Source organism: Apaloderma vittatum, unplaced genomic scaffold (genome assembly GCF_000703405.1).
Source record: "Apaloderma vittatum isolate BGI_N311 unplaced genomic scaffold, ASM70340v1 scaffold7468, whole genome shotgun sequence".
In the NCBI taxonomy this organism is placed as follows: Eukaryota; Metazoa; Chordata; class Aves; order Trogoniformes; family Trogonidae; genus Apaloderma; species Apaloderma vittatum.
Window position 1 is genome coordinate 40155 of NW_009728990.1, and position 18333 is coordinate 58487.

Sequence of the window (18333 nt, forward strand, 5' to 3'; positions counted from 1 at the left end):
TCTTTGGTTGGGTGCTTCTGACTCCTTTCCTTTGTTCTTTATTTATTAAAAGAATATCTTATTTAAGAACACAGATAAAATTTCCTTTGGCTTTAAAAGCACCCTCCCTAGTTCTACTGCGTTTGTTCTGCGTGTTGCGGGATTTGTTGCTAAGAGTTGTGAGTTTGTGGAAGGCAGTGTTAGCAGGAGGACAGATCACACAGCAGTGGATGTAACCACTGGAAAACCGTGTTAAGAATCACGCCCAAGAGAGGGTCTGTGTGTGAGTCTCACTCAGCCGTCTGTAGCGATACCTTCACGTACTTAATATAGGATGTAACCCTTGCAACAATCTGGATCTATTGACCAAAAGTCATTACTCCTTTTATGTTCACAAATGCAAGTCGTGAAGTCTTATTTTCAAAGTTGAGCCTGCATTGTGTGTTAGATTGAGGACTCTTGACTGCTGTCCTGCTGCCAGGAACTGTTTTTCTGACATGACAGAGCCATGTGCTGATCACATGAACTCAAGATGTGAATCTTTTTGTTCAGATAAGTACACCCAGTAGATTAAAGTATAGAGTTTATTTCCAAATATTATACTTTCATGAGATCTAGCATCATGCAATACATGAGTTTTGTTCATTTTTTTTTTTTGTTACAAAATTCCTTCTCCCATAGTGAGCAATCTGGTCAGGGAAGGTGCCTCAAAGCATTAGAACCTTTGCCAAAAAGATCTCAGCATTTTTGTAGAATTCTCTCTCAGTTAAGCATAACAGGTAATAATGTACTGTAATGAATTTCTTTACTATGTTGTGATTTAAGATCTTGAAGTGGAAATTTTGATGATAGAGCAATTTTGGTAATGTCTGCAAAAAGCGCCACTTATTCTTCCACATGTGATGGTTATGGGTGTCACAGCCTTTCCACATAGAGCAATTTAGTTGGTTGCATAAAAACCAACTCTGGTTATGAAAACTTGTTTAAATGCTTGTCAGTGTTTTTCCTCACGCTTTTCAAAATAATTTTGATTTGTTCTTTTATTACTTTTAATCCCCAAGTGATGCTACAAACTATTGGTAAACCTAGAACCTTCCATCTTATTAACATATGCCTGAACCTTCCACTGCATTAACATATACCTGTTGATGACATTCTAAGACATTCTTTAAGAAATAAACTCTAAAATATGAAATAACTTAGTTGAAGACTTCTTTGAGCTTCCACAAATAGCAAAACCAAACAACTTCAGTTCTGTCTAGAGTTTCTTGGGAAATATGTTGTTTTGCATTTCGTGACAATTGAGGAAAAAATATGCCTGTACCTGAGAAAAAGTCATTAATTCAGGTGTCACTTATGCAAAAACTTTAATGAATTTTAGCTGCATATTACATTTTAAAAAAATCAGCTGAGTTCTACTAACACACTGTTTTAAGAAAACTTCCTTTTTGTTTTCCTGTTGCAAGTTCTTAAAAGTCTGTTTCTCTACTCTAAAAGCTTGTCATTCTGAGACAGACTGTATTATTCATATGCTTAGTGAAGCATTCCTGGCATGTGTTAACAACTTAGTCCGTTGCTGTGGCACGTGAGTAGTATTTCCCTTTGCCATTCCTCCTGGAAACTATTCTTACTTGTGGTTGTAGTGGACAGTAGAGCTGCAGTGCTGTCGAGCAGCAATAGGCATAGATTTTCTTTTGACAAGGGCTCTTTATAGTTCTGTTGGTGTGGAATGTGTTCTGTCAGCCTCCCTTCCCCTTCATAGTAAGGATTTGGGTCTGGAAGCGTATTTTCTGGTGATGACCATGGCCAAATCTGAATAATCATCTGGCCAAGGGAAACTTAGCTCTTTTGTGCTTTGATTTTGTGCTTTAAACATATTGTCATGGAGAAAAAACTGTGAAGATGATTGAAGTCCCAGCAGGGAAAATTACTGCTTAAGATTCAGTGTGGAATGAATAGGAAGATGCAATGACATAAGAAGTAACTGAAAGGATATAATTATGAGGAGACCTTTTTATTGTTTTTAACAGATCTTGATGCAGGAAAATGAAAGGAACCTAAATTAATATTGTTATTCAAAAGTATGTCTCATCACTCCTTTTGGTTTACTGTGATGGCAATATATTTTTCTTTGACAAGAAAAAGTATCGAAATAATTTAATTATTCATAAAAGTGATTTTCACAAGTAATGTACCTGCCAATTTGTTCTCTTGATAATATATAACAAGCATTTTGCTGCTTTACTTGATGTTACATTTTGGGGTTTTTTTATTTAACTTTTGCTAAGGACACTTATAAATGTTTGTATTACTTCCAGTGTTTTGAAAGAGCTGTTGAATTTACATGTTAATCAGGTCTGTCAATAGAAAGTTATTTGAAGGACATCCGATCAAAGGGAGAGAAAACAGTCATATATTACACCAAATAGTTTGTATTTTGTTGTTCTGACAGAGACAGGCACTGAAAAATCAAACATGATTTCATATATGTAAACTACTGAGTTTCACATCCACTTATAAATTTGTATATTGCTTTTGATAAACAGTCAACCAGCTATCAGTATTTTTTTTTCTCAGTAACTAGTAGCATACTGCATCTTTTCGTCTGTGAAATACAAGAAGTTCTGCTTCCTGGGCCAAGCTCTCTGCCATTAACACTGACCTGCTAATACTAACCTGAGTTAGAGAGCAGCTTTTGATATTCTTAAATATTGCACCACTCACTTTGAATTGGAATGAATGGTTAAGCTAGTATGGAAAATAATTTATCTAGAGTTAATGACATTATATTACTTTAACTAGTAAAGTTGGCACTTTTGGTGATAATTTTTTCCATTTATGAAGCAAATCTGCTAGCTAATTGGCACCTATTATGTTAATCATAACAGAGAAGTTCATATGCATTCAAATGTCTTTTATTTTCGTAAGATGAACTTACTAATTACTAACAACTGTTCTTAAGGGTCGGTTCAAACTAGTGCGTTAGCAATGAGATGCACTACTTGGAGAATATGGTAAAATTAAAAATCTAAATAAAAGTTGATATACACAGTAGAAATTACATAATGTGGGTCTTTTCAGCTGAGGATGCATTTACCTCTTGGCTTTGTTTTTCAGGTAGCTGAAATGCATGGGGAACTGATTGAATTCAATGAGAGGCTGCACCGTGCTCTGATGGCTAAAGAAGCTCTTGTGTCCCAAATGAGACAAGAACTAATTGATTTGAGAGGGCCAGTAAGTGTTTGTTTATTGCAATGTAGAATACCCCTCTGGAATAAGCTTAAACCCATTCCTTGTGATGAGTGAGCTTATATGAAATAACGCCTAGTAACACGTCTGTCAAGAACACCTTACTTCGTATTTTTGATAGTGTTTGGTTCTCCTTAGCAGATTTGAACGTAAAATAGGTATATTCAGACAGTAAAATTGCAAGAAAAGGTTGGGTTAAAGTTCGAAAATGAACAGGGCGAAAAGAGGAGTCAAGAGTGTTCCTAATAGTTGTCCATCTTCTGAGGAAGGCGTATTTTGATAGTTTTTGTTCATATGATGATGTGGTATTGCTCCTTTTGTTAGCACTGGAAGCATTCATGCCTGTTTTATCATAACATTTATGTAAAGGGGCAATACAATAAACAATAATATATGTTTAAGTTTCTCAGGCAGCAAATGTTCAGAGTGTGACTTTTTGGAGATACACTGAACCACTATTTAATGTAGAAGCTGTCTCCAGAAGTTCGTCAAAACACGCTAACTGTTCTGGGTTATTTCACGATGTCCAGTGACAGGGCAAGGAGCAATGGATGCAAGCTGGAGCGCAGGAGGTTCCACAAAAATATTAGAAAAAACTTTTTCACTGTGAGGATAACAGAGCCCTGTCACAGGCTGCCCAGGGGGATTGTGGAGCCTCCTTCTCTGGAGACATTCAAAACCCATCTAGACGTGTTCCTGTGTGACCAACTCTGGGTGATCCTGCTCTGGCAGGGGGGTTCGACTGGATGATCTTTTGAGGTCCCTTCCAGCACCTGACATTCTGTGATTCTGTGATTTAAATGAGAGAAGGTATCCTTTTATATTTAATTAATGCTGAAGTAAGGTAAGAAACTATTGTTATAGAATCACAGAATTGTTTCAGTTGGAAATACCATCAAGATCATTGAGTCCCGCTGTTAACCCAGCATGGGCAGGTCCACCACTAACCCATGTCCCTGAGTGCCCCTTCTACACGTCTTTTAAATACCTCCAGGGATGGTGGCTCCACTGCTTCCCTGGGCAGCCTGTTCCAGTGTTTGTCAATCCTTTTGATGAAGAATAACCCTTTCATTCACAAAATTTTCAGTCTATTTCAAACTTGCTTTCTCACAACTGCTACTTCTTTCGATTCTGCGGGTATTAGGCCATCCTTACCCTCTGTGTAAAAACACAGCTAAAATTAAATGATCACGTCTCTTTCTTTTAATGGAACGTTGGTTGTCGAAGTAAGTGATGACTAGGTTTTCTGTGCTTCATCTCTTCCCATAACTTGTTTACACAATGTACTTTAGTTTAGCATATTTTTCTTATAAAAGCCTAATAATGATACTTTTCCTGAATTTTCTATACCTTTTGAAATGACATGCTTTTACAAAGCCCAGTTTCTTTTGGATTATTGTTCTTTACAAAGCTGTAGCAAATTCTACCATGAAGAACTCGCAAAGGGGATATGTTCATAATCCATTGCACAATTGTTTATTTTTCTTCTATTGTTTCTCAGTAATTTTTTTTTTTATTTGCATTAAAAAAATTGAATGTTGAATTATACTTTCCTTATAATATTATACTTTCTTATTAGAAAGCATAATAACCAGTGTGTGGGAATTTTTTCTGTTATGTAAATATAGGTCCCTGGAGATTTGAGTCAAACATCTGAAGATCAGAGTTTGTCAGATTTTGAAATGTAAGTTCCATACACAATTTTTTTTGCTCTTAATACTGTCTTTAAGGGAAGGAAGAATAAGCAGATTCAGTAATTTGCTTTTCTTACATTGCTTCCAAAAACTGAATTCTCAGCTGTCGCGTTCCATTGTTGAAAAGTGTGGAGAGCTGCACAGTCCGTACTCTGGTGTAGTTTTTAATAATATTGAATGCAAGGAGTTAAGTTTTGTGAAGATTCTCTTGCAGTGCTCTACAGTACATTAGGTCTTGGTATTCTAAACAAAGCACCAAAAAACTACTGCTTTCTGTTGCTTTGGGTTTGATAGGTGCTAGATGCTATTCATAATGTCACAGACTCTCTCTTTTTTCCAGAATAACTCCTAATCAGCGCCTCCAAATAGTCCTGCAAAAAGCCCTGCAAATAACCTGATCAGTCATTCCAGATCATTCTAGAATGTTGTGATTTGCAGTTTTGCTTTACTAGTCAGACTAATGAATCTGACTTTTTGTGGATGAGCGGGTGGAAATGTAACTGATGTCTTTGAATCATAGAAATTTGGAAATTAATTGCAAAGGGCAGATGAAAATAACTTGTGCATAACTTTGCAGTGCACTTCTGTTAATTAATAAATCCGATTTTTGCTGAGTTTTGTTGAGTTAGTTTGAAATGAATAGTTTTTGTTTCATATGTATAATTAAACGTTGTCAAATGTGTGGTGCAAGAAACCAACCCAAACACATAAAGCTTGCTTCAGTGCACTTCTTCAGTTATGTATCCAACACGTGGATACAGCAGGTATAAAAGCTTCAGGCAGAAGTACAATTTTTCTGATACTCCATTTGAAATGATAAAATGCTTTGTTGATCACTTTGATCATTATCTAAATCACTGGAGGTAGTTGCTTCGCAATTCTTACACGTGAATATGATTCCCTATATTAAGCTCTTTCTCTCCCCTCCTTAGATCAAATCGTGCTCTTATTAATGTTTGGATTCCCTCAGTCTTTCTGCGTGGAAAAGCTGCTAATGCATTCCATGTTTATCAGGTAAGTGATACATCTTAACACAGATTCAGTGTAAAAGTTCTGACTGAATGGTACATTTTAACAATTTAAAGATCTCAGTGTAAGTTCGTTAGAAATCAGCTGATGAACAGCAGGAGCAATTTGTAATCTATAGGAATGTGTTGATTATCCAAATAGCATATTTTGTGGGTTGGCTTTTAATAGTTTAATACTTTAAAAGCAGGCTGATAAGGTGACTGCATTGGCCTGTGAGGACAACAATTGAATGTTTATGGGTAATGCCTTCCTCAGTATGCACGTGCATATTCTATTTCAGTTTGGGGGATAACAAGGACAGATGTGAGTTGCTGTAGTAGGTTGTTCAAACAGGAGTGGTGCAGCTGTCCTTCGCCAGGTGTTGTTGGGCATGTTCATAGTGTGTTCTGCTTCAGCGGGGTCTGAATTTAGGGGTTTGTACTGCCTTGTAGTGAAGCATTGAAATCCTATGCCGTTCCTTCATTCCTGGATTCTTGGTTTCAGAACAATTGGAATGGCAAGGCCAACTTGAAACACTTTAAGATGCTGTCCCAGGCTGGCTGTATTTCCTTATTTGTAGATTATTAGTAGCTGCAAAATTTTTCCAGTCTTATTTCAGCCTGAACACGATTTCTGAAGCTTTTTTGCATTCCTCTCACTCTGAATGATGATTTCTCAAGAATTTTGAATAATTTATGAAGTGTTGGCAGATAGTTGAAAAATGCAGAAAAACACTCACCTCTCAGCCAGTAAAAGACAATGAAAAATAAGACTTTAGCTAATAGAGAGAAAAGATGTCAATACTGAACAGTTAGTAATTTGTTCAAAAGCATTAAATAATCAATCAAATTCAGGTGCACAAGTGTTTGTGGAAACCTAACTTGTTGATAACTGTGATTCTTTTTTGTCTTTCTGGCTCTTGCATACATATTCATTCCCCCACGCTGCTGTCACTGGCTGCACATTGCAAACACAGCTGCTAACATAGGAGTTCTTAAGCATCAGTAGCCCACCCACCACATCTCTGTTACTCTAATGATGTCACAGTTCTGTGACCCACTAGAGGAGCTGTGGTTTCTCCTGCTTGCTTCCGAGGTTCCTCCATTTTATTCTTCATCCTGCTTTGTTATTTCTTAGGTTTTTCTTGTTCCTGTCACCATGTACCATTTGCTTTCCACCCCATCCCCCATTTCCTCACCAGGTGGATCAGCCTGTTAGCAAAGATGATCCTGTCCCACTCTGTTAGGTAGATTTCACCTCTCCCAACACCTCTTGATCCTTAGAGACTGTCCCATGGTCACAAAAGCCAAATCTGTCGGTGGCATCTGCTGTACAACCAGATATTGATCCACAGGACCCACCTGGTCCTACGCAAGCCTGGTGCAATGTAGAAGACCAGCTGGGCCCCTATGCACTTCATCCTTGTCTCCAGTGCCATTTTCTTGCCCATGATTTTTAGTAGTCTTCTCTGGAATTAATGTTACTGCCTGTCTGGATGAGCAGCAAAGAGTAACATTAAGGGGTACCTGTTTTAAAAATTCAGTCTTTCATCAAGCATTTTTGTATCTGGACTGTTGATCAAGCTGAACTTGGAATGTGCTTTTCTATCTTGCTTTTATTTATCATTGGCATGGCATTTTAGAAAAATATGTTGTGCCGATACGGTGTGGGTTTTATTAGGCTTCATCCATTACTCATCATCAGTGGAAAACAAAGAACTTGTGACTGAAGCCTAAGCCTCTTGAAAAGAGGAAGAATGGAAGCAAAATATCATTGCAAGATTCTAAAATACTGAAAATTCTACATGTACAAAAAGACAATTTTGAGAATTTTGTTCTTTATGTCTACAATATATGCTTGAAATGTTGTGCACTCATAGTGTACAGAATTCTGTTTATTGATATATGTATTCTGTTTATTGGTATGTGTATTCTGATTATGCTCTATTCGTTATCTATTCCCACTAGTAGTTTGCAGGACATGTGATGTGGAAAGTTAGAAGCTCTATGTGGAATAGATACAGGATGTCTGTGGTCAGACTAGTCTGTCTTTAATTACAGAACAGCACAGAATACCACAGAATTTCTCCGGTGAACAGTTGTGTATTTACTCAACTTTCTTTTTAATGCATAAAAAATACTGAGCAGGAATTACCTTTAGAAGTGGCCTAAAACTTCTATAATTCTTGTTTAAATATTTAACTTTGATCTTGGTACCTGTTGAGATATTTTCTTATGGAAAAATACATTAGGATATAGGCATCCCTACCAGTATTTTATCTCCATAACAGGAGTATAACTGGGAAGATTATGTGTCTAGCAAATAATTTTGTTTTCTGCCACTGTGCACGTGAAAAGAAGGAAATTTCCCTGACCAGACATATACGCTGTACCACAGCACTGTGATGGAACACTCAAAGTGATTGCACATCCTTGACCAAATATGTAGTCATGTGCTTGCTGAATATATATTCTTCATTTTATAGCTACAGGGAAAGCATTAATTTATAAAACTTCAGAATAGCCTCAATAACAGCACTGTGCATTTATCTTGTTAAATCTCTGCCAAAACATGTGCTTCTGATTACAGGGAGTTGTACTGGGTGTTGAAATAGTGGAAAAGGATATTTACCAGGCTACCGGTATGTAATGAACAGTCAAGGACTGGGAGTGACAATTAGAATAAATGACAGTTCATTTCTGAGAGACCTCTAATTCATAATAAACTTTATTTTTGCTGCTTTATCTTTTATTTCTCCAAAGAAAATTAAAATGCATGTATAACTCTTTGTATCAGCTACAGAAGAAATTGCTTGTAGTGTATCAATATAAAGGAAAGTAGGAGTATTGCAGAATGTTGATATTATTGAGATCATTACTAATGTCTTTTGGAGTTCAGATTTCTCTGTGAGTACTTGTGTAGCCATAACTTGAGATGTAAAAATTGACTCTGGGTTGTGCTGTATAATGTATAATCTACTTGGAAATCAGCCTTAAGATGCTTGGTCTGCCTGAAAGTTAGATGGTGTGTGTAGTGTTGTTAAGATAAGATGTTGCTGCCAAATGAAGGTGTTACAAAAGGGCACGGATCTTGACGACTGCTTTTCCAAAGGTAGTTTGTGTAGATGTATTTCTAACATAGCTTGACTTCCTCTGCATTTTCTGTTATTAGAAAGCTAAAGAAATTGTCCTTCTTTTCCCTCCTGTTATGAGCCACCTTGTTAACTTTTCTGACTCGAAGTTTTGTATCTCTGAAGCATTTCACTTGATGGAGAGAGGAATCGAGCTGCTTAAACCAGGAAAAAGAATGAATGGCATGTTAACTTGCCTGCCAGGAGGGCCTGACCCAGACAGGATAGGAATATATTCCATCGGGAGTCTTGTTCTAGTGATTGCATATTTATTTAGTTATTTAATTTTATTTAATGCAGGTTTGTAATGCTGTTTTGAAGGGAATTTCAAAGCACTTATTTTTGTGTGATGTTAATATTTTGGTATGTTTCAGATGTCATGTTCAAAACAGTAAATCTTCCATCCTTAAAAAAAACAGATACCAAGCTTCAGTGAGTACAGAAGGAAAAGTTTCCAGTTCCAGCATACGTGTCATGTAGTTTCAGCCATCAAATAGTTTCTTTAATTTCTGTTAAGGATTAAGGATTCTAGGCAAGCTCATAAATAAGGTTGTGGACTCTGAAAGCAAGCGACGTTTTATAATGAATCCTATTAGATGTGGAAATTTTAATCAGACCTCTGTATTTGAGGAGTTACACTGCGCTCTTGCACTAATGTTTAACTGGCACAATTCAGTGGTTATGAATCTTAAGAATTTAAAAACATGGTCTGGAAACATCGTCAAATTTTATGCTCAGTTTCAGTGACTGAATTCAAGGGAACAGTTGTGAGCAGCAGGTGAATCAGCACTCACAGTTTAGCGCTATCTATTACTGCCTTAAAAATTAACAGAGCCACAGACTTGGATCGTTCAACTCTGGATGTTACTATTAGATGGTGTATAAATTGAGCGAAAAAGCTATTTAGAATTGGATGTGCACTTAAGGGCAGTTATTACGCTCGTTTAATATTTTTTCACTTGATCTCTGCAATTTCACCATTTCACAATAATTGACAAACTCTGGATGACTATGGTTGATAATCGGGGACCACGATAAATAAAGACAAAAAATAAATGTGATACGAGGCTTTTAAAAGTAAGTAGTCATTGAGGGCTTTGTTTTCTCTTGCGCTGTGAGTAGTTGTCTGAGGACCAAAATCCCTACTGAGAAGAGGTAATGGTAGGTGCTGGGGTGTTCAATTTCGTCATTCCCCAGGTTATTATTATCGATTCCCTAGGAATAATAAAGGGTTTGGATTCATCAGGATTTAGATACCTTTCTGGAATAAAGAGAGTTTTCAGAGGAGGGATTAAATGCAAGACTCAGTTACTGGCACTTGAAGATGATAAGATACGTAAACTGAAAAATACAGAAAGGTTTCCATGTAAAAAAGAGCAAGTGTTTGGGATGGGAAGAAGAAATTAAGAAAAAAAATCTTTAATTCAAGCTGTTGTAAAAGGAACAAAAAAGGCAGAAATTCACAACTGTAATTTTTAACTAGAAAAAAGAGAATGACAAAAAAAAAAAAGAGGAAGCTGGTTGAAAAAAAAAACCTAAAAGGGAGAGTTAAAAGGGTTTGCAGGCATAATGGAGTGTATTCCAAAACTTGAGTATGGCTGAGAGGAAATGCTTAACCTATTTAAGAAAAAAAAAGTGAGAAAACAGGAGAAGGATGTCTAAGCACCAGAACGAGGAAAATTATTAGAAGTAAATAAAGAAATCAAATTAATTCATCTCCAAAGAAGAATAGAGGACTGTACACATTCTGCAGGACACAAGTAGAAATACAGCGTTACAGGCCTCTTACAACTTCCAAAAGGCATAAAATCTAATGGTCTATTTTGCACGTGTCAGGAAGAGACCACTTGCTAAAGTCAATGGGGCAGATGCTCAGGCTGGAGAAGGTGGGCTCATAACGTAAAATAGGAACAGAAAAATGGTGTTTTAAAATCTTCGTTCACCATGGAATTTTTATGGAGTATTTTTTTCTGGTTTATTCCTTGTGGAGAATTAGCAGATTATCTGTTTTAAATGAAATACTAGTAGAAGATTTTACTCGACAAATAAAGAATAAATATCCATATGCCATTCACCAGGAGTTAAAGGGTGCAGTAGCTGAAAACTGAATGATAGATAGCTGCTTACTTTTTGGTACTGTAAGATTTTAAAGTAGCTAATCTGACACAAATTTTAAAAGGTTTTAAGGAGCTCTAAAACCCAAATTGTTAGAAATCATTAGGAAAGGGATAGCAAAACAGAAAACTCTGTTAAGCTGTGTATAATCTGTGGTTTATCTGTGTGCAATTCTAATCCTCTCCAAGGAAATACCAGAACTGGAAAGAATACAGGTGAAAAATTAAGCTTTTTCATTTGAGGAGCCTATTAGAAATTCTCAGCCTGCAAGAAAGACAACTGAGAGGGGAATACGATGGCAATCTTTCATATCATGAAAGATATGAAGAGATTTTTAACTGCATACTAGCTTACAGTTTCAAAACAAGTGTGTCATAGCCATTTTCTCTACAGCTTATAATTAGGGTGCAAGGCATGTTGCCACAGAGCTTGTGAATTCTGAAATGTTATGTGGGTCTAGAAAATAATTGAGCTAACTAAATCGAAGGAAAATCAATCTGAACACAAAGATGTGACATTTTCTCTCAGGAAATCCCTGCATAGCAGTATTTTAAAAGATAGGCAACTTTTCTGCATAAATATCACTATACCTTTTGTTCATATTTAAGTATACTGAATAAAAATAACGTTTCGTAATTCACCAAATAATGTTTTGAACTGTTGAAATCCGTCTGCCTTGCAGTAACAATGCGGTGGAATAAATTTAGAGGTCATGGTGTAGAATTAGCTAAACGTGAGTTGCTCTTGTTATACTATGCTAAGAATGACTAATTTAGTTCTAAAATGGAAATAATAGTTTTGATTAGGAAATCTCTTTCCTTCCACTAGAGTTTATCTTGTTTGTGTGGCAAGCTCATTCGAATGTTTTCAGAAGTACATCCCCTCTCTTTATACTTGCTCAGTTTTGTCTTGTTTCAGGCTTGTATCTTGACTGCTGTCTTGCCATTCATTAAAGCTGACAGATTACTCCTGTAATTAATTTTGCTCCAGAGTAGAAGATTAGATGACCAGTTGATGTCCTTATTATGAATCAACCGATCATAAGGATTATTTAGATGTTACTGGATGAAGTTATCTGGGCTGTGACAGCAACTCAGACTGGGTTGTCATAACAGTATCTTCTAGCAAGAACGTTGGAATAATTACATTTTCCACTCTTGAGTCCAAAAGAAGCGTCAGAGGTTTATTCTTTTACGAGGTTTTGTGATGGCTGTTAGGAAGAGGTAAAACTGATTAGTTATAATCATTAAAGGACCTAATCACATGTAAAGAAACTACTGTATTTTGTACAAAGTAACAATTTAGAAAGCCTATTCCTTTAGAAAGACAATTTAAATATTAGGCAGCTTTGTAAAATCAGGGTCATGATGGCAAAAGTGTACTTTTCTCCTAAAAACATCCTGTTTTCTCTAGTTAGCCGGTTGCTTTCTGATGACTGTTATTTGTGATCTGTTCAGTCTAATGCCCATCTTTTTATGCATCTTTCTTGTGAGACAGGTGTTGCTCACTCTGGTTACCATTAGAAAATAGTATATTGTCCAATATATTCACAGGGATAAAGACAGAATCTAGTTCAAAATAAAACAACTTTTTTTTTGCATTTACTTTTTACCCCTAGATGGTGTTAGTTAGTTGCAGCTTCTTTACGGCCTATGAGGCAAGATGATTATTGCAATAATATTATTTTACCATATTTCTCGACTGTAGAGTATCTTGTTATTTTCTGTGTACATACGGGTTCCACTTCCCTGTGAAGTGTACAGCAAATGCCATTAGTCATGCCTTTTGTTGCTATAATTACCAGTGGCTGACACTTAAGATAAGGAGACCGTGATTCTGTGATTCTTAAAGTGATATCAATTTTTAAATGTCTACTTGCAAATCTCCCTTATTTGCAGAGAAATAAACATTTTAGAAGATACTAAATAAGATTAAAGATAAACCTACTAATCAGACAAGACTTGCTATTTGCACGTGAATAGGACCCCCCAAGAATTAGCATCAGTGAACATTATTTTCTTACTATTTTTTTATTCAGTCTTACTGTTTAATATTGTCTGCTATCTTTTCTCATAATATTTATTTTCATAGTACTTTAAGGAATTCTGTTTTCCTTCCACTTCCTCTCTGGAAGAAGAGCAGTATACCTTCATATGAAGGGGCTATTCACAGTATGTGAATGCTCCTGCTTAACCAGAGGAGAGAACTTTTACAGAGGTGTAACATAAAGGAGATGGAGAACAGTATCCAATACTCGAGAGTTTTTGAGGGGGGACAGTGCTCAGCAAATTCTTTTTGTGAGAGATGAAACAGTGAAAGCATCGTCTGGGATCTGCCAGGTGTGACTGTTGACCTTTAATTTACACAGGAGCCAGCGTAGCCTTAGTATTTCGTCAAAGGTGGAAGTCTTAACAATAGGAGACCGTGGATTGACATTTAAAATAGTTGAAAAATAGGCAAAAATTTGAAAAAAAAATCCCAAAGTTGAATTTCTTTTCCCTGATGCATGAGGAATTGAATGACTTTAGGAGCTGCAGCACAAAGCAGGCAAAAAGGAGAGTGGAAGTGTTTTAATCGCATTGCATCTCAGAGCAAGTAGGGAAGAATGGCCTAGAATGATTGGGAGAATTTGGAAGAAAGATGTGGCTCATGACACTCTGAAAGAGTGGTTTGAGGGTGCCTAAGCCGAAACGGTCGAGTATCCTGTGTTTTCAGTAATGGGACCTGGGAATGTATCAGAGAAGTGTGAGTGTAGGTAAAGGAGCAGAAGTTTTAAGTAGCTGGGATGGAAGGAGTTCATAAAGATGAGATCAGTCATTGGAGACTTTTGTGAAGAAAACAATAATACAATTTGATACATTGATGTGCTCATAGAAATCCTAATCTGGATGCAAGGAATACTGGGAAAATAGAAGTAAAATTTCAGTTTTCAAGTAACTTTACTACAGAAAGATTATAATTTATATTCAATAGATATCTAGAATAAATAATAGTGGTATTATTTACAAACTGTTTGGTGAGATATCCTCCTTTCCATGGACAGAGCACCCAAAATAGTCTATTTGGACAAAAAGCCAGCAGTTCTCTCATTTTAACCTATATTCTCTTCTGCAGAAACTTCTTTCACTGCAGTGGTTGCTGTGAAGTACAACGACTGTATCAGTTCCAAGTGCATGTTTGTGAAATGGTGTGAATTATTTTTGGGTATTACAAGTAAGATTTCACTATCAAAAGGAGCTGCTTATGTTATTGAGTGAAATCTTCTGTACTGGTTTGATTTGTATTTAAAAAAAAAGTAGTGATTCCATCCAGTAAAAGCCTAGGCATGCTGCCTTTGTTCTTTAGTGTCCCGTCACTTAAGGGCTGTTTTGGTGATTACAGAAACACAGCGACCGTAGTTCTGCAGGTATGGAATTGAGTGGCTGCGCCTAAAATGCAGGACTTCTTCAGTTTGGCAGAACAGTATTGGCAGCTTTAAAGGTTTACGCTTTGATGTGCAATCTCTCATATGTTTAGCGCTGTGTTGTTCATTTTTGTGAACTAAGTAGCAAAGAGTTGAAAAACCTATCATAACAAAATATAATATTCATAGATAAAGTGGTCTTACTGAGATAAAAGCTTGTTCACTTTAATTCCTCATATGTCTCTGTATGTAGGAAGGCACAGAAAAAGCTGCTAATTCACAGCTGAAATGTTTCTTTGTTCCATTTGGTTGTCATTGTGCAGAAATTCTTAAACTGGATCATTTTCAAAGGGGGAACTTAACCATAAATGCAGTCCTGCAGCTGTGTCAAAATATAACTTGCATTTGTATTCATTTCTCACACTTCGAAGGTAACTTGGGAGAATTCAGCTTGAATTTATATTCTAAACAGAATCTCATTGTCCTGAAGTAAAGTCAAGAAATGTGGCTCGTTCTTCCTTTTTTGCCATATACTTCGGCTTTGAATTCATACCTTTTACTTCTTCCGTGCAGAAATAATTTTGATAAAATCTTCTTAAAGAGCTTGAAAGATATCACTCCTCTCAGAAGAGCACACTATGAAATAAGAAAAGGTAGTTCCTGTCTCTTGAAAACAGTTATTTATTAAATTGTAAATTTTGATCAAAATCTTTTTAATTTAGCGTTGTGGAATAGTTAAGATATACATTAAAGTTGAATTAGTTTTAAGGATTTTTAAAACTTTACTATCATCATAAACCAATATTTGAGAAGCAGAATGAGTACCAGTTACAGAAGCTCATCCCAGAACATGTCTGCACCTCTTCTAAAAATGAATGTTTTTCTTCTTTCCACAGAAAGACTGCACAGTAATTTTTCTTAGATTACATTAGTGATACTCTCTTATTTTGTTTTATGGAAGTATTGGATTATAAGATTTGTTTAGCCAAATGTTAAGTTAGTAATTACTTGGGAGTTGTTGCAATGAGCGTTCCAGGCTTCTATGACATCTGTAACACCAAACTCAGTATCAGTATTTAAATTTTATTGATGTTAACAAGTTCTGCTTTATAGTTCAGAGCATGGAAATTGTTTCTCTTCAATTTGTTCTCTTTTTGCCATGTTTTGTCATAGAAAAAATTAACAGACATTCTTGCAGTGGGGGAATTTTTTGGGGGGCTGGTATTTTTTGTTTTTATTTGATTTTAATTTTTATGTGGGAAACTTGCAATGGAGACAGTGAAAACAGTAAACTGTATTAGTTAATTGAGGAGAACTTTTAATGTACATGAGATCTTGCCTCCTCTTACTACTTCCAGCCCTCCATCAGTAATTCTGAACTGGGCTTTTAGAAGTCCCTGCCTTGTGCTTGATGATTAATCACTGTAGTTGTAGCAGAAGAGAATGTGGTTTTATGCTGTTGGTAGATTACTTTTTGTAAGAATAAAAAAGAAATTATCCGTACTATTAAGACTGGTAAAAGATAACATGGATCACAGTAAGACTAAAGTGTTTTAAAAGATAATTTAGTAGTTTAGAAGATAATTTGAGAACATTACAAGTATTGCAATTTGGACCTGGCATGAAATTATGATTGTTTTATAATTACATAATACAGCATATAATTATTTCAAAGGTAAGAGGTAAAGGAGATGCAAGATTTTGTTGGTAGATTCTGCCTTGTAAGAAGGGGAAAAGTTGAAATACTTGCAGTTGGAACTTCATAGATTCATAGATTCATAGAATGGCCAAGGCTGGAAGGGACCTTAGAGATCATTTAATCCAACCTCCCTGTCGTGGGCAGGGACACCTCTCAACTAGTTCAGGCAACACATGAGGACCAAACAGGGATCGAACTCACAACCTTGGTGTTATCAGCACCACGCTCTAACCACCTGAGCTAACCTGCCCCCATACCGTCTCCATGCATGGTTTTTATTGATTTTTCTAACCCAACAAAGTGTTAGATCTGTCAGCATAGGTAGTTGGAGGACAAGTCTGTTCTGTGTAATTTTTTTTATTTGTTCCAAGCTTACTTTATTCTCTCGGGACAGGGGGAAAGGGATGAAGTTAAGCACATAGCATTTCTCTCCCTGTACAATCTTTTCTCCCATCACCCTGTAATGTTCAAACTGCCAGCCTTAGAAGACGCATAAAATCCATTTAAGAACTGTCATTCATTCATTGGTTTATCCTGCTGAGTGCTAGCAATATGCTTCTTAGGATATATATGTTCTGTTAGCATGAGCAGGTTTGATTATTAATCTTCTCATCCTTGTTTATCTTAATCTGTTCCATCTAAACAGATATTCCTGTATCTGAAGCAAGTAGTCACATCTTTCAAAAACATTTCATAGCTTCTGTACCAAGAACAAAACTTTAACAAAAAATTAGAGCATTTCTAGTAGTTCATGCCTACTCTGCTTTCTTTTGAGGTAAAACTATGGACCAGCGGTACTCCAAAATTATTTAAAGTGTTTTTTAAAACCAAATGTAAAGAAAACTTTCAGCATTCAAGCTTGGCTGAGTTAACATTTAAAAAATAGTGGTGCCAATTTACATGTTGTATTTTCGTATTTGTGTTGGTTGGGCTGCCGCTACCGAACCAGTTGCTAATTCTTCCTTTTGTTGTTGCACACTTGGGTGTTGATTTGGAGGGCGTATGTAACAAGAGGATCTCCAGAAAACCATTTTTTCTTAGTGAGGGAAAGGAAGTTAGAAATACAGCAATACAGGGGAAATAAAATATAGCAGAAATTACAGTTTTTCTCCAAGAAAAACTATGACCTTGTCCAACATAGGACTGATTCTTTACAAACTTTCTCAGTATTTGTTTTTGTCCTTTGAACTGTTTTGCTGCTGAAATACTCTGCATTCTCTTGCATCTTGAGCCATTGAATTTTATGTGTAGTTTAGCAGAGTTTCAGTGCTCACCTTCCATCAGCATTATTCTTTCTTCTTCTGACATTTTTCTTGTCTCTGGAATGGGATGGAGTCACAGGGACTGCACCTTTAGCAGATTAGTATTTGTGGAGCTCCCGTCCACAGAGTTCTCTGTCTAGAATTCATTTTTGATTATGTATTCAGATCATCCTACCAGGAAATACGGGCCATATTTGTAAGGAATAATCAGGAGTAATTTGGTTTAGGGAAGTTCCTTCCTGATGCTTGACCTGGTATTTCTATGGCTATGAATGTCATTGCAACAGAAGAAGATTCTCTAATATCCTGTTCAGTATCTCTTTCTACCTACAGTGCATGAGGGGAAAAGAAAAAGTGAATCCTGAATATATCAGTCTGTATTTTGCATGCAAAAAGCAAAGCACCCACTCTTAGACTTGCGCAGACCTGAAGAACAAGTGTTGATGAAGGGGTTTAAGCTGTGAAGGTACACGGGAACCAGAGCAAGGTGGAATTTTGGCCTTTGTCCTTTCCTGTCCTCAGGCTTTTGTACAAAAGTAGCAATGAACTGTGTCAGTAGTTACTGATCTGTTACCACGATCTGTTAAGGGCATTTGTTACTCTGAACTGCTTAAAGATTCCTTAATCTGTTAAAGAAACTTGTGGCTGGAAAACCAGTACCACTGGAATAGAGTTTATTAATTTCAGCATACGGTCATTAGCTAGTGCTTTCAAATCAGTTCTCACTTTTTCAGCACTTCAGTAACATTAAGTTAGCAGGTAGTTGGCTGAAAAACAAAACATTAAATTACTAC

The 18333-nt window shown here is 36.3% G+C and overlaps 1 protein-coding gene across 1 annotated transcript in view; it reads left to right on the forward strand.

The window, feature by feature from the left end:
- SNX29 (sorting nexin 29) overlaps positions 1–18333 on the forward strand; it is a gene marked incomplete at its 5' end in the record, with an annotated part of 91561 nt that overhangs the window by 34843 nt on the left and 38385 nt on the right. The window contains 3 exons of the mRNA XM_009874276.1: positions 3097–3213; positions 4857–4912; positions 5855–5936. Coding sequence (XP_009872578.1) covers positions 3097–3213; positions 4857–4912; positions 5855–5936 — 255 coding nt within the window. The remainder of the gene's footprint in view (positions 1–3096; positions 3214–4856; positions 4913–5854; positions 5937–18333) is intronic.